We start from the raw sequence: 22,500 nt of genomic DNA on the forward strand, positions 1-22,500 counted from the left end.
GATTCGGGGGGAGGGAAAGAGACAGCGAGAGATAGAGGAGTAAAGCTGTGGATTCTGACCTTGGCTGATGCTGTTTGTTTTGTTGAGCTGTGTGTTTTGGGGAGACCTCAGGGTGTTGGCCTCGTTCACACACGCCGGCTGAAGCTCGCCCTCACTATCACTGCTGCTGCCCGGGTAGGTGCACACACGCAGCGCTCTGTCCTGCTTACACACACACACACATATAAATATGCGCGCGCACACACACACACACACACACACACACACACACACACACACACACACACACACACACACACACACACACAGACATTTTAGGAAAACACTAATAAACTGCTACTCAGTGCTACTCAGTAGTGCAAGACTATTTATTCACTGGCAAGTCTACAATTTACGGGGATGCGATATTTACACCCTAGTTGGTTTAGAGAAGTCATTTTTCAGAGCTCATTGACACTCTGGTTACGTACTATGTTCTATTGGCGTTAATACAAGACACATACTGTGTTGGATGCCTTACAGGGTTCTGCTAAGAGTTAAGACCCATGGTGCGTTCAAATTCACAAACATTAGGTGAACACTGATGAATTTTTGAAGAGTTTTCTGATTGTTTTGAGTTCGCCACAAACGTTTGCGAACACTCACAAACAGTCTGAGAAGTTCAAAATCGTTCACATCTTTACAATTCAAAGAGATCATGTTCTCTGTGAATGTTCGCCTCTGCTCAAAGAATCTGAACACACCTCACATATCTCCACAAAATACCGTCACTGCCTGAAGCAGTTCAGGCGGTTGTGATCTCGTAGAGAGACTGCTGCTTGCTGGTGATGCTTACGTGGGCCAGGGTTTGGTCCTTTGCGTTCCTCCTCTTCTCAGCGGGCTTACCGCTGCTCACCGGGATCGCCGTCCGCTGGGAAGTGTACTCGATCTGACTGAGTCGCTTGGGTCTAATGATATCTGCAAAATAAGTGTCATAGCGATGTCAATGTAGGCATTCTACATCAATTTCCACTCCAAATGAGCACCAAATACCCCTCTTTCTTTCTCTGTCTCTTTACAAGGAAAATGAAACAAATCATTGTTATTTGACTTTAATACTGTATAGTGGATGCTCTCTGGAATAATGGATTTTATTCCAAAGTAATTTGTTGTAAATCAATCCAACAAGGCTTCCGTCCTCTAATTTCCTCCTCAACTCTGCACACTTTGGCAGCCTCCTCTACAGCATCTCTGTTAGAGGTGTGCCAGCATACTGGAGAATGGTGGACCGGACTATGATCAAGACCAGGCATAGTGACTAGACAAAATCAGCTCCTGCAGATGGCCTCTCTGAAGCCTGAACTCTAATGACTGCTTCTCTTTCTTTGCTAGAGTTTTCCCTCTCTCTCTCTCTCGCTCTCTCTTCTCCTCTTTTCTTCACTCCCTGTCTCTCTCTTTCTCTCTCTTAGTCTCTCTTCTCTCCTCACCTCTCTCTCCCTTTCTCTCAGTCTCTCTCTCTCTCTCTTAGTCTCTTTCTTTTCTTCTCTCCTTTCTTTCTCTCTTAGTCTCTCTCTCTCTCTCTCTCTCTCTCCATTCCACTCTCCGTGCTCCAGTCGGGGCGATAATAATGAGTGGGCTCCTCTGCAGCGGCAGCACTGACAGAGTCATTTGCACAACAGAGGGGTGGACGCAGAAGGGAGAGGACCAGCACTGTATGTGTTTTTCAAGATGTGAGAAAAAAGGGGCAGAGAGGTGCCTGTGTGTCTGCACCTGTCTCTCTGGGTGTGTGTGAGTTAGCACAGGAAAAAAAGGTTGGCATGTCCTCGCTTGATTCATTTCTCATCTTCTCCTTTATTTTCCTTTCTCTTTCCTCCTCTCCTACATGTCCTCTCTTCTCCACTCCACTCCATGTCAGGGTGACTCCATTGACGACTTTGTGCGTCAACAGCAAGCATTTCTTGATGGCTGCATTAGCAGTTCTATGTTCATCTTCTGCAAGTCTGCCAGGCATGTTTGTACCTGGTTGCCTGGTTCAGTATGACCATCTCATGACAAAACAATAAGCAGATAAGCAGAAAACTAGATCCTATGAGCTGAAGTGCTGTTGTTTCACATAACTGGCCTACAGGTAAAGCTAACCCATAATTAGCTTTTTTATTAACATGGTATTACCATTACGGCTAGCTTTTTATTAACACGTTATCAGCCTGGACTGATGGTTTAGCATGGACTAATGGTGGTGTTGATGTTTTTGCGGAGACATGGCATAAGCCAAGGTCAAAACAATTGAGTGCGACAGGTCGTGCGCACACTCAGAGATTTATCCCTTTCGTAATAATTATGGCTTTGACGCAACGTTCGTAATTTCACGGCGCCACTGAGAGGATTAATTAACTCAATCAGGTGAAGCAGGGGCTAAATGTGTCTGGGCTTTAAAGGCATGCCGTGCAGATCTACATGAAAGGGGGTGTTATCGCCTGGCCCCCAGCCGCTATCAGACGAAGAGGACTTTTTATAAGGTGGTGTAAAACATGTCATCGCGCACCCACCTCTGGTGAGGAAATTACATGAAGACGTCTCTGGGTCGGTTCATAATATCTCTCACAGCGGAGGCGGTACGCTGCAAAGGGCCAGCCTGTGGCACAGAGAGCAATAGCCAGCTGCCATCGGCGCTAAATGATAGATGGGACTCAGCTAATGAAGCTGTTATTTGTGTGTGTTTGTTTGTGTGTTTTGGGGGACGGGGGGGGGGGGGCTTTATCCAAGATCAGTAATCACACCTCACACATCAGGAGCAAGGGATGTAAGTCGTGTCTCTAATGTCGCCTGCTGTCTTCCAGTCTGTGTCAGCAGAATGGCAAAATAAAAAATAACAAAAGCCCCATGATGATCAATAACATGGGGGAGGGGGGACGGGGATAACGCCCAAAAAATAAACATCGCAGATAAACTTTGATGATGTGATTCATCCGCTAATTTGGCTGGGACAAGCATTGCCTTTAAAAGCCCAGTGCAGCTCTGATGGCTGGCATTTTGATGTACCGAGGTTTCGTATCTCAGTAGTCACCTCCTCAGAGAGGGTGTGGATCTGTGGTCTAGTGAACGGTGCGTGCAGGGCTTTATGAAATCATCAAAGTACTATTACTATAACTGCACACTAGCTGTTAGATCTACTAATACAACTACTACTAGCTGTTATAACTAATATTGACATGTAGCATCTGTAATAACATGCGTATGACATTGTAAAGTCAGTCATATTACAGAAGTTGGCCAATGGAAATAAGTCTTTGGGCTTTATTGTGTCATCTCTGACTATTTACTGTATGTACAGTATTTTAATGTATGACAGAGTACTGTTTCATATTTTATATCTAAGTGGTCAAAATAAATAAGATCAATCAATCAATAAGATCAATCAAAGTTCTGAGTAATGTCTTCTCGATTTCTCTCCCCTGAATAACTTTAAGAGGACGAAAGAGGACAGAGGGGTGGACACGGCTTCAGACAGGAGAGGAGGCCAAAATAAAAGAATGCATACCCTTAATACCTTTAAAGGGAAGAAAATAAATACAACTCTTCAATCTCTCAATGGAAATCTTGCTGCCCATCTATGGCCTCAATTTTCAACCACCTCTCAGGGTTAATAATGCCTTAATAAGCTATCAGAATCACCTTTTGTAACCAGAAAATGTTTCAGATGTAGATAAAGGACTTGTCTTGTACATTAAGAGTGGGGTCAGCAACAGCCTGCAGCTCAGTGGTCTAATTTCTCAAATGGCCAAGAGGAGGAGAACCAAAAGAAAGCCCTGGGGAACTAATGGAGCTGCTACTCAGATGTTGGAACTCAGAGCAGCTGGAACACTTTACAGTAGTTCAGTTCTTTAGTGTAATTCTTAATAGCTTCTGTAATGGCACCCCTGCTGTGTTTTAAAAAGGATTTTTCTCAAAGTGCTGGACTAATGTGGGGTCATTCAGGTGAGGCTCAGGTTTCAAACAAAGGGTTGTGTTCTTCAATCACAACAATGGTGGTTTTCCAGACAATTATTTCAAATAGAGTCCACCTCAATGCCCATTTCCGACACCATAGAGGAAACAGACCCCAAGTAAGTATTACCACACTAAATGCATTGTAGTAAAATACCAACAAGTCCACTCTAACTGCTTAAAATACACTGAAAGACTGATCCAATCACATAAACAGATAAACACCCATTACTGAGGTAATGGATGGAAAGATCCCAGTGGACCACAATGAAGCCAGTGAAACATGGTGAAAGTGTTTGTGGTCATTACATTACATTACATTTAGCAGACACTTCTTGACCAAAGTGACTTACATATGTCAGCTATATTACAAGGGATCACATTGTCCCCGGAGCAACTTGGGGTTAAGTGCCTTGCTCAAGGGCACAACGGTGGAAGCCGGGAATTGAACCGACAACTTTCAGGCTACTGCACGCTAGCCCAGCTCCTTAACCACTACACTACCACCGCCATACATTACATACTGGTCATACAAAGCTATTAATCTCCCCCAACCACAACCATTTCCCATGGGCCCCGAGTCTGACCTGAGGTGCTGGGGTGGCGCAGAAGGCCGGCCGCCTCCCTGGCGGGGTCCGCGGGCAAGGAGGGGTCAGGCGGTGAGTGCGCCATGCTGTTTGCCCCCTGCTGACAGGGCTCCGGGAGGGATGAAGGCACTTTGGTGGCGGAGCAGGGGATTGTGGGATAGCACACAGGCGAGTCAGGCGAATCGGGGGAGGTGGTCGTCGCGCTGGGGGCCTCCTCCATCTCCGGGGCGATGGCTGCAGCGGCAGAGGGCTCGGGTTTGGGGGGGTTTCGGCCGCCCTGGCGATTGACCGGGTCGGGGAGCGGGAAGGTACCGATTCCGCTGTCGAGGGTCCGCATCTGACAAGACGAGCCTGGCAGAGGTGGAGCGAGCGAGCGATGGAGCAATGGAGGGAGGAGGGGAAGGGCGGAGGAACGGAGAGAAAGAAGAACAGAGATGGGAAAACAAAAGGAGAAAATAATATGAAAATGGAGGAGCTGGAGTCACATAAACTGGAAGGGCGTGTGGGTGAACAGGGCGTCTGTGGGGGGGGGGTCATGACAGAGAGGTAAAATGAGGATCAAAGAGACAGCAGTGTTATTCAGATTCCACAAAAAAGACCAGACAAAAGATGAATACTAGTCTGCATTAAGAGACATCTCCAAATGAATCAGTGTGGTCAACCTCAAAAGCTGGCACTGTCCTTTGGTCCACTAACGAAGCATCAATCACATCTTAAAAGGCTACGCTTCAGTGTAACTTCAAGAAGTATTATATCTGAAATATATCAGTTCTAATACAACACTACTGTGTCATTTCAGTCTTCTCATTTTGGCAGACTAGTGTTCAAATGACATAAAAGAAGCTTGGTGTGACTGAGCTGCACTCAGTTGCTTTTATATTGGTGATGCATTAAGTGTTGTTGCTGAAACAAACAACAAACAAGTTATTGGTGTGGAATACATGAGCTGCATCTATCACAGACTTGGGTGATCGCGAAAAAGAAAAAGAATAGACACAGAATAAGATAGAAGGGATTCAGAAATAAGACTCTGTACCTCTGTATTATTCAAACTGTGTCTGAATATATGCCCAGTAATCTCACGTCTGAGTCTGCTCATTCTTACTGCTGCGGAAAAAAAAACTTTGATAACTACAAAAATAATGACGAGATTTCTGTCTCAGGTTCAATGCCGGTCTCACCTCCGATCCAAAATGGATTGGCAGCGTGTGCGTCAAGAACTCCTGCTACTATCCTTCTTCCTACACAGAGTCAGTGACAGCGGTCAGCCAGACAATGCTGCTGCCCGTCTCCGTTCGGGCGAAACGTCCTGTATTATAATTTTTGACGCCCACAACTCAACAGATGGCTGCGCAATTATGACATAGACATTACAGTGGTAGTGCACTCTTGCTCTCTCAGTATCACACTCACACACACACAAACGCACACATTCTCTCTCTCTCACACACACACACACACAGTCAGCGGAAGGACAGTGCATTTGGTTCTATGCCTCCGAAAGCTTCCAAAACACACCGAAACCGGATGGAAGTAACACAGTGCAAATAGTATGACATCCCAGAGTGCAAAGTGACAGAATTGAATTTGGTTGAGCCAAAGCCTTACCACTCTGTCTGCACATCCAGGACCAAGAGAAAATAAAATAACAGGAAGCCACTCGCAACAGTGAGAGGTGTGAGGGGGACATTCCAAACAGATTGTATTTCTTCCTTAAGCCGAGGTCTTAGGTGTACACTGAATCTTAATAGAGGCCGAGGGAAGGGAACGCAGCTCAGTCTTATTAGGATCCGCGCAGGGAACAGACGTACCATCGGCAGGCCTGCTGTTTTTGATGGAAGAGCCTCTTGCTCTTTATTTGAGGAAGAGTGGCACACAATGTGATGTACCTTCCCTGCTGTCAGCCACCAATCATGGCGCTAAACCCTTCATGTGTTTTCCTCATGATAACATCCACTCGCTCGACTCACATGCTCTCTCTCTCGACATCTCTCCGTCTCCCTCTCGTTCATCTTTTTTGTCTTTTTCTTTCTTGGTTGCTCTCCCTGTCTGTCTATCATTTTTCCTCTCTCTCTCTCATCTTCCCTGCACCATCACCCCTTTCTACTTTCTTCCCTTCTCTTTCTTTACCTCCCTATCTCTTCCTTTCTCTCTCTCTCTCTCTGTCCCACTGTTCTCATCCTCTTCAGTCTAGCTCCCCATTAAAAATCTGAGTTATCTCTACAGGTATGTCTCCCCTGAAAGAGCCCTTCATCGCTCCCACCTTAATGACTAGACAGAGGAGATTAGAGTGTGTGTGTGTGTGTGTGTGTGTGTGTGTGTGTGTGTGTGTGTGTGTGTGTGTGTGTGTGTGTGTGTGTGTGTGTGCAGTGTCTGTGTGTGTGTGTGTGTGTGTGTGTGTGTGTGTGTGTGTGTGTGTGGGTGTGTGTGTGTGCGTGAGAGAGAGCACACAGACTTTGAGAGAGGAAGGGAGTGAGAGACAGAGAGACAGCGATATGCTCGGACTTCAGATGAGTCGGCCAATGAGGCGATAATCACCTCCGCTAGCCCACACGCCGGTCAGTGGCAGCGTTTCTTTCCCTTTTCCATTTCTTTCTCTCCCTCTTTTCTTTCTTTTTCTTTCTTCCTTTCTTCCTTTCTCTCTCGTGTCACTCATGAAAGTAGTCAGATAGAAGTTGCCAGTATCCGTATGCACTAAAAAAAAAGCAACAGATGATTGCTGGCTGCCGCCACCGTCGGCGCGTTCTCCGTATATGTTGGCTCTTTACATTCAGCACTATGGGGTCAGGAAGGAGGACCTGTCTGTCTGTGAGCCTTCACACGGAGAGAGAGGGGAGTCAATCTCAAACATCAAACCTCAAAGTGGAGGATATATTAGTGTGAGGTAAATAGAACAAGTCTTTGAAGTTTCTCCGTGCGGTGTTGGCGCAAGCAGATAACTATTTGGTAAGTGTGAGTGTGTGTGTGTGCGTGCGTGTGCAGGTGTGTGTGTGTGTGTGTGTGTGTGTGTGTGTGTGTGTGTGTGTGTGTGTGTGTGTGTGTGTGTGTGTGTAAGGGTGTTAGTATCTATGTGTGTGAATTTGTGAGTGTGTGTGCGGTCTTTGTGTATGTGCGTGTGTGTGTGTGTATGTATGTGTGTGTGTGTGGTCTTTGTGTGTGTGTACGCGCATGTGTGTGCCTCCATGAGTGAGTGTGTGTGTGTGCATGTACCTCTCCTACCTCTTTGTGTGTCATTATGTTGTGCAAACGACTGTTCTGCTGCGATGCTCAATAAAAATTATTGAAACAGATGGCTAACGTGCCCCTAGAACTGCAATCCCAGTTGAATATGTTTGCCAGAGGTGATGCTGGTGACAGCTTATGAGAAGCCAATGCGCATAGCTCATAGGAGATTGCTCAGACATCATTGCTTGCTTTCACCATGATTCAAATTTATTGTTTTCCTGGAGTCTTGTGTGCTCAGGGTCATTTGTTGATGTATGATGGCAGTTGCACAGAAAACAAGAGGTCTTTAAACACACACACACACACACACACACACGCACACACACACACACACACACACACACACACACACACACACACACACACACACACAAAACATACTCAGAAATCATTATGCACACAAAAGTATGCTTTTTCTCAAAGACCAAGAGCAAAATTCCTGACACAAAAAGAACTGCAATAGCAGAGAGGTGCCCTCATGCATCAAAAGAAGGAAAAATACGACAAAGAAATGCAAGCCGTTATTGTGTGTGTCTGTCTGAGACCATTTCAAACCACAACAAGCAGGAGCACGCCAACATGAAATAACCTGATTTCCTGTGATCACTCATTTCCTGTCTGCCTATGATCTTCCGCGCTTTTGTATTACAGTTGCTAGAGGCGGTGCAACCAAGCAGTCTCCAGTCCCCAGTGAGATGCGCAAACCTAATACTGAGACCATGCGCTTTATGGTCAGCATTTATAAAAATTACTGGCTGACATTTCATGCTCTGTAGGGCTCTCTTTCTTTAATGTCCTTTAACTATACCCAATTTTTCCCTTCTTAAACCCCAGCGTACTCTGTCACACATCAAATAAAAAGGTGTACTTCTGAAATGTCTTGGAGTGAATGACAACAACTGAAAAAATGTCATAGAAATAAATTATAATATTACCAGGTTTAAGTGACGTGAGTAGCTCAAGCTTTCAGGTCATTCAATAGCAGCCATCAGGTAAGGACTGTAGTCCCCCCAGTGATCCTGTCTTACATATTAACTTGCCATTTGCTTTGCACTAGAAATAAAATAGTTCTGTAGAATTTCAGAAGATGTTAAGTTAGTTTATTGGATTTCTACTTTATCTTACGTGACTTTATCTTGTTTGTATTCTGTAAAGTAACAGATCTACACTGAAGTTTAAAAAGAACAGAGGAAACTATCTCACACAGTGATGAACATTATGATGATATGCTTCTGTTTGGGACCGTTACGGCTGACATTGTTTTACCCAAGGCTAACATATCTCTGGCCATTCCACTGTAGTCTGCTGTTTTCTGTCTGAGCCTAATTTCAAAACGCAAATGTCCTGTTTCTTTTCATTTGTTCACTCGTAAAACGAATGTGTTGAAAACAACACAACTTGCGTTGTTTTTAACACATATCCGTGTCCAGATAGGGACAACACAGTTTGTTATTATTCGTTACGCAATATGTGTTGAAAATAACACAACTTGCATTGAAAACAACACAACTTCTGTTGTTTTTAAACACATCTCTGTGTCCAGATAGGGACAAAACATTAGTTTTAAGAGTGTTCTCCGTGTGTCTGGGTCCAAGGATCTGAAGTCCTCTAGTGAGGGGACACGATGATGCCAGGGCATCTGATGGCCGGGAACACTGCAGTCCCAGGATGTCCAGAGCCGAGGCCCTGAAGCCGAGCCAAACGCCAATGGCTAGACATGATTAATGTCGATCGGTCCGCGGCGGTAATCTCCAGTCCAGCCCTAGACCCTGACTGACAATACACCACCGAGAACCATCTGCATGAAAGGAAATCAATAAAAACTTTTCGTGTTTTAATACACAGCCGCATTTTTTCCATTATGTTAGGCGGAGAAAGAGAGGGGGGGGTGTAGTAATGAGTTTTGTGATTTGAGATCAAAGCTTGTAATTACCGCCCGATCACTGAGGAAAGTAGATGGATCTGGGGGAGTGTGTGTGTGCGTGTGTGTGTGTGTGTGTGTGTGTGTGCGTGTGTGTGTGTGTGTGTGTGTGTGTGTGTGTGTGTGTGTGTGTGTGCGTGTGTCACAGATCAGGTCGCTTAAAAACCCCCTTCACGGAGAGTTATAACTAGCCAGTCCAGTCAGCCAAAGGCTCTGACATTAGGCACTGAACATGGGCAGTGCTTAAATCTCCCGGCTGCGCTTTAATTCGCGTTGAAGGCCACACTGTGCCTGTGCTTAGCCAGCAGAATTAAAAAGGCCACTCAGCTAATTAAAATATAGAAACGATTAAGGTTTTGTCTCTCTATTTTTTTTTATCTTTATTTCTTGGCTGCCTTCCCGTCATGCTTTCCTATGTGAATTCAGACTAATTTTCATACAAGTTTGGACCTTTGCCCATGCTAAGATAGATATGAGCATACACACACACACAGACACACACACACACACACACACACACACACACACGTGCGCACACACACACACACACACACACACACACACACACACACACACACACACACACACACACACACACACACACACATCTATGTACATATCTCCCTCTCTTTCTTCTCTCTATAGTCATATTGTCTCATTCTCTCTCTCTACCTCCACATGTATGAACAGACACACATGCGTGCACACACAATCAGTCAGACCAGCTCTTTCTCTTTCCTCTCTCCTCTGTCCACTCCCGCTGTCTCTCACAGAGACACAAACAAAAGACACACACACACGGCCATTATTTCTCCTTGCTTGCGCCCCCTTGGCCCCTCTCTTCAGAGCCTCCTTGCATGCCCCTGCGTTTATTAAGCCTTTGAGTCCCTCCTGGCGAAAAGGGGTCTCAGGTGACGGAATATTCCGTCTATATCTGTCTCCGCGTGTCAAAGCTTTATGTGAGTCATCCTCCGAGCCCTCGCACGCGCCCACTCCCCCTCCATCTTCTTTCAGGAAGTCCTGCCTCAGAAATACTTCAAAAAAAGCACCACAGGCTACAAAATAGCCTCTGTTCGCCAAAATGACCCCTGATTTCTACGTGGCATCTAAGCGCAACACTTTCATTATGGGATATCAAACAGAATTTTTTTCTCTCTAGCTCTCTTCGCCTCTCTCTCTCTCTCTTCTCTCCTTTTAAAGTTCAGGGCTTCTTTGTAGTCTAGTAATAACAACCTGAAACGATGACACATTGAATGAGTTGACCACTCCGTCTCACAGTGTGGCTATGTCTTTTAAAAGGTCATAATGGCTCTGGGCTTTGAGGGGAATGTGCCTCTGAATAGCTGACTAATAGCCGTCATCCACAGCAAAAAGCCTGGTGATCTGTTAATGTAGGACAGTAAAAGGTTTTCTTTGAAAAAGTGCATGATGCTGTTAGTCCATTTCACATTATTAAGAGCTGTTATTGGTTATTTGCTTGAGTGAGTGTGTGTGTGTGTGTGTGTGTGTGTGTGTGACACATACTGAAGATTTTGTTTTTATTGTGTAATATGTTTCTTCCAACAGTCATAGCACAATGTTTGCAATGACACTGACTTGGCCAACCACCCCACACACACACACACACACACACACACACACACACACACACACACAAACTATGGATAAGAGCCTTATACAGAGCTGAACCTATGACATTTCTGTCTGTCAAGTTTAAAAAGACACTTCAGAGTTCCTCTGCACATGGGAGCTTGTCCATGCCTTGCACCGCGCATGAAGACAGGTGTGAGATTTCAGCTTAATAGCAGACATTTATCAGTCTACAGCACACCCCTCCATTTAGCTGACAGCCAGTGTGCATCTCTCACAATTGAGTTTGACAGGAGTGAGCGCCGCCAATGGAAGGAAATGTATGTGTTGGCACTTCAGTGGGACAGGCCCACTATGTGCATGTGCATGTGTGTGTGTATACTGTATATGTGTGTGTGTGACACATGTGTATGTGCATTTGTGTGTGTATGTGTGTGTCTGTGTGTGTGTGTGTGTGTGTGCCTGTGGTGATGGTGTGCTTCTCTGTCACACTTCGACAGGAGGCATATTTTCAATGCAACTGACAACCGAATCAGGCCCGTCCTGCAACTGATTGGCTCTAAGTAAGTAACTCTTTCAGAGAGAGAAAAAAAAAATCATGGCTACACTTTCTGCATGTCTAACAACAGAGCAGAGTGCCCCCAGTCTGACAGGAAAATGAAGGCAGCATCTGCCTGCAGAGAGAAGACAACAAACTGAAGCTGAGCAGGAGAAGAAGAGGGATTCTGGGTGAGGAATGCTTTGACATGCAGTCTGCATATCACCCACCATAGGCTTAATTAATAACTTAATGAATTGTTTTCCCCCCCCCCCCTCACAATGGCATTGCTTTCATCCTCTAGCACCCAGAATATTTATTTTTCTTGCTTGTTTGCTTTTGTAATGGACTATTCCACCCCACTTGGGTGGATTGTCATCTCGGTTGTAAATAAAGCTCTATTTGCACTCCTGTAGTCGGTGCTAATGATTCAAGCACTGGGCTTGTTACCACAATAAACAAACAGAGCAGAGAGGGAATAAGTTAATGAGCCAAGTCAAAACTGATACTGATATGTGTGTCTTTCTCTCTCTCTGTGTGCGTGCGTGCGTGTGTGTGTGTGTGTGTGTGTGTGTGTGTGTGTGTGTGTGTGTGTGTGTGTGTGAGTGAGAGAGAGAGAGAGAGCGAGAGAGAGATAGTGTGTGTGTGTGTGTGTGTGTGTGTGTGTGTGTGTGTGTGTGTGTGTGTTTGTATGAACCCAGACTTACCGATCATATGGTCCTGACAGACAGGTTCGGGAACGTGGTCATCCTCCCTCTCCCCATGTAGGGTCAATTTTTGGGTCACCAGGATGGTCTGTAGGGGAAAGCACATGTGGTGGTCAGCATCTTTCAGGCATCTTTCCAGAAATTTATTTTCAGATCGCCATAACGTAAACCAGTGGACTTTGGAAGTTAATAAAAACAGCCATAGAGTTGTCCTCCGCCTCTGAGGAAACTCAAGAGACCAGTCATTCCTCAAGGCTTCTTCACACCTTAGCAAAGATAAACACCACAACCGTACCTAACATTAACTAAAACTATTCAAACTGGCTTACTCCATCCTCATGACCTGAATCCTACAACCCAAACCCTGCATGAAAAGCTGCCTTTAGTTTGCAGAATTGAGCCTGTGAGAGGTTTCAGATTAAGAAGAGCGTTTGTCTTTTGTGCTGTTCCTCTGTAATAAAACCATCACTCCCCATCACCTCCCTCAGCTGAGCTCAAGCTCTAATCAATGCAACATGGAGATAAGATCCCAAGCAAACAGAGATTGGGTTAAATCAATAGCCCTGTTTGGAGAGCCGTTAGGGCTTGTTCAGGGCAATAAGCTGAAATCCATTCACTGGCTTGGAGGCAGTGGATTTCAGCACAAACTAATGAAGTGCGGTCTTTGCTGGGCATTGCCGAGGCGTTTAGCATCGACACAACCAGGGGTGACTTTCTGGAAAAAGTCATATGAGTCGTTGTTGAACCACTGTGGTACGACGCAACTTTCGCTCAAACAACCTACTGACAATTGTGTCTAGAAAGTGTCGTAGTTCAGTCAAAAAATAGAAAGTTCTGTTGTTTATACTACTTTAGTGCAAGCAATGTTGTTAATGATGTCATGCAGCATGTTGAGTGCATACATCAGTCCTACACATTAAACCAAGGCATTTATGGAGCTACATCATACATAGTAATTGTTGTGAATGAACAACTACCTAATAATACGTGTAAGGAAATATTTACAGTGTGTTGTGTTCCAATATGTTCTTATTACAGCCCACACGCAGACCATGTTTGAGAACTATCCTTTTTAGAAACAACCAAAGCCATGATGGTTCCAACTACTGTACCAAGATTGCGACAGAAGTTAGCTATCAACCCTTTCCAGAAACAAACTCCATATCTGTTTTGTTTTTATACATCTCTGATCATCAGGAAGGGTGATGATGACAGACAATGCTGTTTTTCCCACAAGTATTGAACACATGAACACACACCGAACGAATATTAGAAGGCGTTATATTGACTTCTGTGTGAAAAAGGCTGGCTTTGTTCGTAGACCAAATGTAGACCAAAGAGCTTCTTGGAAACTGGAGTGTGAAATCCCAGTGTGTGCTGATCACAGTGCATGACAGTGGCAAGTATTGGCTTATTTAGGGATAAGTCTTAAGCATTCAGAAAAAAAATATATTTCTTTTAGTCTTCTTCTTAACACAAATGTTTCTTCAAGGCCATCAATCAAGTGTGTTTGTGTGTGTGTGTGTGTGTGTGACAGTGATGTACAAGAGGTCCAAGTTGTTAAACCACGAAAAATGTTGCCAAACCCACAACCTGAACCACTTTTTGTTTTGGAAAAAAAAATTATTTGTTTTTATTACTTTTTTTTAGGAGGGGTATAAGACAAATACTTTTAAACGAGATAAGAGTACCGTCAATTGCATGTTTGCTGCTAGACTTACAGTAAATATTCTACTGAATTTGACACAGAGATACTAGGCTTTAAGATCGTCTACTGTAGCTGACACATGACCTAAATATCATCAAAAATATTTTGGTTTGAGTTGGCACTGGTGTCCACAGGCAACTGTTCATTTTGGATCAATCAGTGCATTTCTATAGTGTTTGTGTGTATGTGTGTGTGTGTGTGTGTGTGTGTGTGTGTGTGTGTGTGTGTGTGTGTGTGTGTGTGTGTACAAGTGTGTAAGACAGGGGGTGAAGCAGAGCGAGAGCAAGAGACAGATGTGGATCGATTGTGTATTCACTCTTGTGTGCTTATGTGTCTTTGTATGTGTGTGTGTGTGTTTGTGTGTATGTGTGTGAGAGTGTAGAGGCAAACAGAATTGTCAAACACACACACACACACACACGAAACAAAGACAAACGTGAATGCCAAGACAGAGCTATAGTTATCGTCCTTGGGCACACATGGTGAGAGAGCCGCCTTCAGTCCCTCACCTTCATTCTAATGCTGCCCTTCAGAGTGACGATGGGGGCAAATCCACGCTGCTCAGGGGAGTGACTGAACAGTGTGCAATCCGGAACTGACAATGGATTAAGCTTGTGAAAAGCAGCTCTTTTATATGCAAAAGTTTAAACGAGGGGGGGGGGGGGGGGGGGGGCACGAAAGAAAACGCAGACAAGAACACCAAGAGCAGGTGGGAAAGGATGAGAGAGGAGAAATAACCCCCCCCCCCCCCCTTTGTTGTATTCCTGCAGAGGGAAGATAGGAGTGGCTGCCTTGGCAGTATTAAATGGGCCCTTTGTAAATTGAGTGTTGGTGATAAGAGCGCTCTCTTTGCTATCGAAATTCCACATCAGCCGGATTGAATTTCCCTGCTTATATCCGTCAGACCCACTCTTTCTCTCTCCTCTGTTCACTTTTTCTCTCTCTCTCGCGCTCTCTTTTCATCCCCCTCTCTCTTTAGCTCTGGCTACTCATCTTCCTACAGTCTCTCATCCCTTCTTTCTTTCATCTACCTTTTCTCTGACCATAACCCCCCCCCCCCCCCCCCCCCCCCCCCCGCCCATCTCCAGCTGCTAAGGTCACTGTTCAATAGCAGGTCTAGTCAGCTCAGCGTGGTGTATCTGCTACCGAAGGCTCATCTCTCTAAAAAGCGTGGTTACAATAACAGATAACACATACTAATCCGATACATTTACACACACACACACACACTCGCACGCACACACGCACACACACACACACACACACACACACACACACACACACACACACACACACACTCACACAGGCACGCACACACACACACACACACACAGACAGACGCACACACGCACGCACGCACACACACACACACACACACGCACACACACACACACACACACCTACCTCAGTGTTTCTTGGAAGAAAAGAAGGCATGGTGAGGAGGATTGAGAGGAAAGATGCAGAAAATATAATCATAAGGAAGATGGGAAGAAAGAAAGAAAGAAAGAAAGAAAGAAAGAAAGAAAGAAATGACAAGAGAGAAATGACAAGAAAGAAAGGAACAGCAGGGGCAAAAGCGAGACAGATGGAGAGGGTATGCACTGGAGACAGACATGCATAAAGAATGAGAGGATGAGCAATGATAGGCAGAAAGAGTGAGGGGGCCGAGAGGGGAGAGCAGGAGAAGGCCCTTAAGAGTGACACAGAGATGAATAGAGACAGAGAATCAGAACAGACAGACAGAGAGAAAGAGAGAGAGAGAAACCAAGACAGACATTTAGAACGACAGATAGAGAGAAAGAGAGAGAGAGAAACCAAGACAGAAATTTAGAACGACAGATAGAGAGAAAGAGAGAGAGAGAAACCAAGACAGAAATTTAGAACGACAGATAGAGAGAAAGAGAGAGAGAGAAACAGAGACGGAAAATTCAGACAGACAGATTAAAAAGAGAGAGAGAGACTACAGCGTAGATAGGAGAGGAAAGGGACATATTGAAAGTGAGAAGGGAAAAATGAGAGAATGAAAAAGAGAGAGAGATAGAGAGTGTGTGAGAGAGCAGAAATCCTTTCATTTTCCTGTGGCCACAAACACGAGGGAATCGTGGAGCCTTGTCTGTGTGTGTGTGTGTGTGTGTGTGTGTGTGTGTGTGTGTGTGTGTGTGTGTGGTTAGAGGGTGGGGGGTGTTACTGGGGCTTCTCATTCCGGGTGCCGGATGCTCACCGTATCGGAGCGGATCTCTACCTCGCCCTTCATCTCCCCGCTCCTCCTGGCCAGAGAGATGGCCGCCACCGACGCCGCGTGGGGGTCACCCTTCGCCACCGTCCTGCAAAATGAAGGGAAGCACCCAGGCACTTGGTTACTCATCTCCCGTCCAGATCCCCTGGCCATCTCCTCTGTCCCACATGATGTAGTTCGGCAGGTGGAGAGAGAGATTCGGGACGATAACACACACACACACACACCCACACACACACACACACACACACACACACACACACACACACCACACACACACACAAACACACTCACACACTCCCATGCCACCAACATCATCACTGACGCTGCTTTATCAACCAGCCTCCCATCCCGAGTGGTCCCAGTGCCTGAGCTTGTATAACTGATCTAATCTCTTGGTGGAGCCATGGCAGCCTTCTTGAGGGATATCAGTAACAATTCCTGATTGCAATCTACCAGTGGGTGGGTGAGGTGTTATTTACTGGGCCGTTGGCACAAATGCGTTTTTCATGCCTTGACTGTTACAAATCTTTAAATTCTCTCCACATTTTCTGTCTTCTTTTTTTCCTCTGCATAAATTATGTGTTTAGATATGGTGTGGGATATACAATGCATGACACATTGACAGATCATTGTTATTTTACACTGTGGTGGATAGAATCTTCAGTTAAACGCATTGGGCATATATATTTCAGCATGTTTTTTAGTTCATGGGCTTATACTTAACTTTAAAAATACTGGTGCTCCCTAGACTGCTTAGAGTCTGCTAAGACAGAGAATCACAGCTGATGCATATCCCTGGCTATAATTACAGCAGGTTTTCTGCATACAAAAATAGAAGTGGTTGAAACTAAGCATACTCATTTATCAGCTTTAAGCTACTTTTTTTCACACAACTTAGCAGGAAATTGGTCTGTGAATTATCAGATTAATTAACATTAATTTGCACTCAACACAAAATCGAAATGCTTTCATAAGAATGATGGGAATTAATGGGGAATTAATGAATCAATTCAACAAATTCTATGTGGATTTATACACTATAATACGGATGCCTCAATGGGTCAAAGTGAGCATTTTTGTTGTTAAGGTGAGCATTTATTTTTATAAGCTACTTTTGCATTCCCTCACAATAACATTAGCATTCCCTTGTTAAAAGTAATAAGTGAAATAAAATCCCCTCCATAACACTTTAGTGGTACATCACAAAGATATCTCAGAGAAAGTATTTTGCAGTATTTTTAAAAACGAAAAAAAAAAAAAAAAAGTTATTAATACATTTTCTGTGTTTTCTATTTAATACACGTATACTGTCAATCTCTGTGTCCATATGCTGTAATATAATGTATTGTATAATGTATGGCCATTTGAAATGTATTGTATAATGTATGGCCATTTGATGAGTGTGTATTTACACTAACCTGCCCAGCAGCTCCTTCACCAACTGATCTTTGCCGATGTAGGTGGTGGAGGACTGCAGCTGGTTGGTTATGTGTCCCATCTGAATATTGCAGTGATCCATGATGGAGTTCATTTTATTGCTGTTGTCTGCGATGACAAACTCTTGGCTCTCCTTGCTCTGCGCGTCATTTTTCTTCTTGTCCTTCTTCTTGTCGCCCTTTGTCTGCCGACCTCCGAGCACCGAGCCGATCTTCAGCTCCTTCTTCTCCTCCTTGCCCTTCGGACTATCCGTCTTCTTGCCGTTCAGTGCCGGGAGCTTGGACTTCCTGAAGCCGAACCAGTTGGCCAGCGAAGAGCCGGTCTTCTGCTTGGCCTCGGAGGAGTTGGACCGCTCCAGCCCTTGGATCTTCTGCACGTTCTCCTCGATGCCCATCATCACCTTCTCCTCGATGGAACACACCAACGGGTTGGTCGCCTTCTCTCCTTCGTCGGGCTTGCTCTGATTGGCCGTCGACTGATTCTGGGGCAGGACTTCCTGCTTGCCCATTGTTGTCGAGCCTTTCCCTTGGGGCAGCACATCTGGGCTGCTGGCAAAGGAAGTGGACTCGAACTGTGGGTGCGAGGACACCTTTGCCGGTCGGCGAGAGTTCTTGAGGCCCTGCCGGTCCGAGAGAGGAAGGCTTCGAGCCTCCTTCTGAGGGGAGGGAACGGCAACATCCCCTTTGCTGCCGATTCTTGTGGCCTTGTCTGGGAGGCCGTGGTGGCTACTCGACCCGGTGATGCCTTCGATCTGAGTGGGCCTCGAGACCGACGGGGATGATCCGCTCTCTGTCAGGCCAGCGCTGCCTTTGAGCTGCTGCATGACCTCAACGAAGGAGCTCTGCCTTGACAACGAGTTTCTCTTCTCCGCCGTGTTGGTGATGATTTGAGTGCGGACTTTCCCCGGACCGTCTGCGTTCGCCGCCGCCACCGCTGCCGTGTTGATGGTGGGCTTCTCCATGTAATTAGTGCTGAAGCTCTGGCTCCTGGCCTTGGCTCCGTTCATGCCCAGAGCGGGCTTCAGGTGAGGTTTGGTGGTGATGGATATGGATCGCTTGAACAGCCGGCTGTCCCTGTCCCCAGCCTTGTCCCCCAACATCCCACCGCCCTCCCCTGGAGGGGTCGTCTGGGTGCTCTCCTCAATCGAGTTGCGCTGAGGGGGTGGGAGCGGAAGGGCTTTGGGATCCGCGGTGCCTCGGACGGGAGGCAGGTGGAGGTGGTACGGAGGCGGGGGTGGCGGCGCGTGCTGCTGCTGCTCAGTCTGCTGACTCTGACTCAGTCCCTCCGACGAGGCCGTCTCCTTGGAGACCGTGTTGATGTGGTCCTTCTCCTGCTTCCCGGGGATGGTCGAGCTCTTCTTCAGGGCGATGGGGGACTTGACGAAGGCCTTGAGACCCACGGGGATACGGGTCTTTGCAGCGGCCTCTGCGGAGTTGTGGGGACTCCGCTGGTGGGACGCCACCTGGGGAGGGGAACGGGGATCTGCACAGTCCTGAGCCGGGCACTGCTGGACAGGAGTCTTGTTTGACGACAGGTGTCCACTCTCGTTAGTAAGAGGTGCCTTCTTGGTCTGGATTGTACTCTGCTGCGAAGCCGCTTTCTGAGGGGCAGCCTTTTGGGAAGTTTTGGGCGCCGGGAAGTCCTGATGGTCTGACGGCCCATGGCCCGGAGAAGACGTGGAGAGGTAGAGTTTGGTGTGGACCCGTTTTGGCAACCCCCCTTTGGTGGGGGTCTGACTGGAGGAGGAGGAGGAGGAGGAAGACTTCTGGATGTTGTGGTGTTGGGCGCCACTCTCTGCCAATTTCTGCGGGTTGACCGTACCATACCCTGCATCCACTTCTAGAGTGTCCACATCCTTCTGAGGGCACGAGTGCTGCATATTGGGGTTCGATGGAGGCTGGTAGCTGGGCGGAGGGCCCCTCACAGTGTTGGGCGTGGTGGGGGGAGGGGGGCCTCCGGCTTTAAGTGCTTGAGGCAAGGCCTCGTAGTTTGGTCGTATGAGCAGGGAGGTGGTGCGTCCGGGGGGAGGTGGCGGGGAGGGAGACCTGAGTTCGCTTTTTGCCTTTTCAAAGTGCCTGTCTCGAGTGGGCTGCTCGCCATAGTCCGTAGTGTGGGCGAGGTGCCTGCGGGACAAGTGAGGGGAGCTCGACAAACTCCGACCCCACTCACCCCGAGCCGGCAGCTTGGAGCCTGACAGTGGCGCTGTCTTGGGGCTCTGTCCACTGCTGGGCGCCTTCAGGAACCTAGAAAGCTTCACTGGAGGTGATGAAGGTGATTTTTCCTGAGACATTGACCCAGGGGTCCCGCTCGGTTCTGTGCCTGGACCCAAGGAGACCTTTAACGGGGAGCTCTTGCCCCGTGTTGCGGGTATCTTGGTGTTGCTAGCCTTTGCCGGGCTTGCGACGTTTGTCATCGGAGGCACAGAGTGTCCCTTGTTGGTGCGGTTGTAAGGGGGCTTGATGAGCTTGTGCTGGTGGGTCCCAGGCTGGCTCTGCAGCCTCTCAGTGCTTCCTTCCCTGCTGCTGCTGGTCCGGCCGGTCATTTGTACCCGCAGGTGAGTCTCCCCGGGCTTCTCTGGTGACTCCAGAACGCTGTAGTTCCTGTTGTTGTGGCCGCCACCTCTCAGTCGGCTGGGTCTCTCCTGCGCCACGAGCTCCGCGTAGTCAGGGGGGCCCATTTTGGTCGGGGTCTCGTTCGAAGGTGCTACGTTCGGCAGAGGTGCACCGCGCCGCACCTGCATCTCGCAGAGTTTGATCGGCTGGCCATCTGCGTCGAAGATGGTGGAGATGCTCTCCTCTGACTGGACCGCCTTCGAACTCTTCTGGTCCTTCACGAGACTCAGAGGTCGGGGCCGGCTGTCCGCCGACTGTGCTCTCACTTGCTCCCTCCTGAGCCGGTGCATCTGGTCCGAATCCCTGGAGAACCGCTTCGGGTCCTTCTCGGGAACCTCCGCGGTCAGTCGGGCGACGAGCGTCTGCTCCGAGAGGGCCTTCACTCGAGCGTTGTCGTCGGGGTCGTCCGACTCGGAGAGGTGCAGGAGTCCGTCAGTCTCGGTGGAGCTGAGCTCGTACTGCATTTGCGTAGTGGGAGTGGGTGCCGAGCACCTCTTCCCGCTGAAGAGGAAGCCGTTAATGAAGCTCAGCAGCCTCTCCGGACGCTCCTGCGAGCTGTAGGGCGGAGGAGGCTCACTGGGGACCTCCTGCGTGCCATTGCCCCCGCCGACGCTGTCCTGAATCCCGTCCCAGCTGCACAGGCTGTCCGACACGCTGTGCGACAGCTTCTTCGAGCACAGCCAGACGCCGTCCTTGCTCGGGACGCTGTGGCGCTGCCGGGCGCTGGCCACGTGCGCCGACTCGTCGTCAGCATCGTCCGAGTCGTAGACAAACTTCCTGGCCTCCCTGACCAGAGCAGAAGTGCAGGGGGGGCTCGGAGCGGACTTGGAGGCACCCAACCCGCCGGCCTTCATCCCCAACGAGTAGATGCCCTCGTTGGAGTTCATGCAGTCCTTGAAGGCCGACTTGGGCCGGCGGGAGGAAGCGGACAACGACGACTCCTTCGGCCGGCGACGCTGCAGCCTCCGCAGCCCCTCCAGGATGTGGCACTCCTTGGGACGAGCCGGGAACTGATCCTCCAGGGGAGCGCAGATGTTGCTGGGCACCGAGGAGCCCAGGCCTGACCTCTTCTCCCAGGTTAATGAGGACTGTGGAGGAGAGTCAATAACAAATACATTGAGACAGGAGAAGATGTCAGGAGTCAGAGAGAGAAAATATGCACACACTAGACTGATGGATAATGAAAGACAAAGAGAAGAAGGTAGAGAGAGAGAGAGAGACAGACATACATACAGACAGACAGATAGATAGATAGATAGAAAGATAGGTAGATCGACAGATAGACAAATAGATAGACACATAGATAGATAGATAGTAGATAGATAGATAGATAGATAGATAGATAGATAGATAGATAGATATATAGATACTGTAGATAGATAGATAGATGTTGAAAGATTCAATATAGGAATTGAAAGATAAAGTCAGAAATATAGAGTAGAAACACCAGAATTTACACATACATTAAGCACAGAGAAGCCCACAAAGCCCACAGACAAGGCCTGTAAAACTCACACACACAGCAGCCATTACAACTTGCACATAAAATGAACCCAGTGATGTTCAAACATGTGTGTCTTTTACTGCACAGCTCCCTGGCGCTGGAGAAATCACCTAAATCCCACAGTTATACGCGCTGCTGACTCGGCTTAGCCATCATTACCTTGACAAGCTGTTACTCCACTGCAGCTGTATGTCAAACGGACGAGCGTGCTGCCGGGCGGGCGGGGACACACACCCTCTCACACGCCTCTGGAGCGCACACGCCGCGCTGCCGCAACAGGGACGCTCAACGGAGGCCGCGCGCTTTCCCTGATTACCTCGAGGCTAACCAGCTGCTCGGTCACCGCTCTATATGCAATCCCGCGTTTCGCCGTGAGTGCGATGCTATCTCGTCAGCCTGCTGAAATAATGTCAATGGCATTTTACAGGCCTGCGAGTGTGGAGGAGGGCCCATTTAATGCATGAAT

At 47.4% G+C, this 22,500-nt stretch overlaps 1 protein-coding gene across 4 annotated transcripts in view; it reads right to left on the minus strand.

The window, feature by feature from the left end:
* LOC121697535 (nck-associated protein 5-like) overlaps positions 1 to 22,500 on the minus strand; it is a 123,851-nt gene that overhangs the window by 12,944 nt on the left and 88,407 nt on the right. For 3 of the 4 annotated variants that reach the window (XM_042079082.1, XM_042079083.1, XM_042079084.1), the window contains 6 exons: positions 17,900 to 21,618; positions 16,464 to 16,566; positions 12,535 to 12,622; positions 4,554 to 4,904; positions 836 to 957; positions 60 to 201 (listed from right to left, as the gene is read on the minus strand). In XM_042079082.1, coding sequence (XP_041935016.1) covers positions 60 to 201; positions 836 to 957; positions 4,554 to 4,904; positions 12,535 to 12,622; positions 16,464 to 16,566; positions 17,900 to 21,618 — 4,525 coding nt within the window. Of the gene's footprint in view, positions 1 to 59; positions 202 to 835; positions 958 to 4,553; positions 4,905 to 4,936; positions 5,073 to 12,534; positions 12,623 to 16,463; positions 16,567 to 17,899; positions 21,619 to 22,500 lie in introns of those variants that run through there. The other variant, XM_042079085.1, reaches the window with a different exon arrangement.

The sequence above is a fragment of the Alosa sapidissima genome, chromosome 22, assembly GCF_018492685.1.
Source record: "Alosa sapidissima isolate fAloSap1 chromosome 22, fAloSap1.pri, whole genome shotgun sequence".
In the NCBI taxonomy this organism is placed as follows: Eukaryota; Metazoa; Chordata; class Actinopteri; order Clupeiformes; family Clupeidae; genus Alosa; species Alosa sapidissima.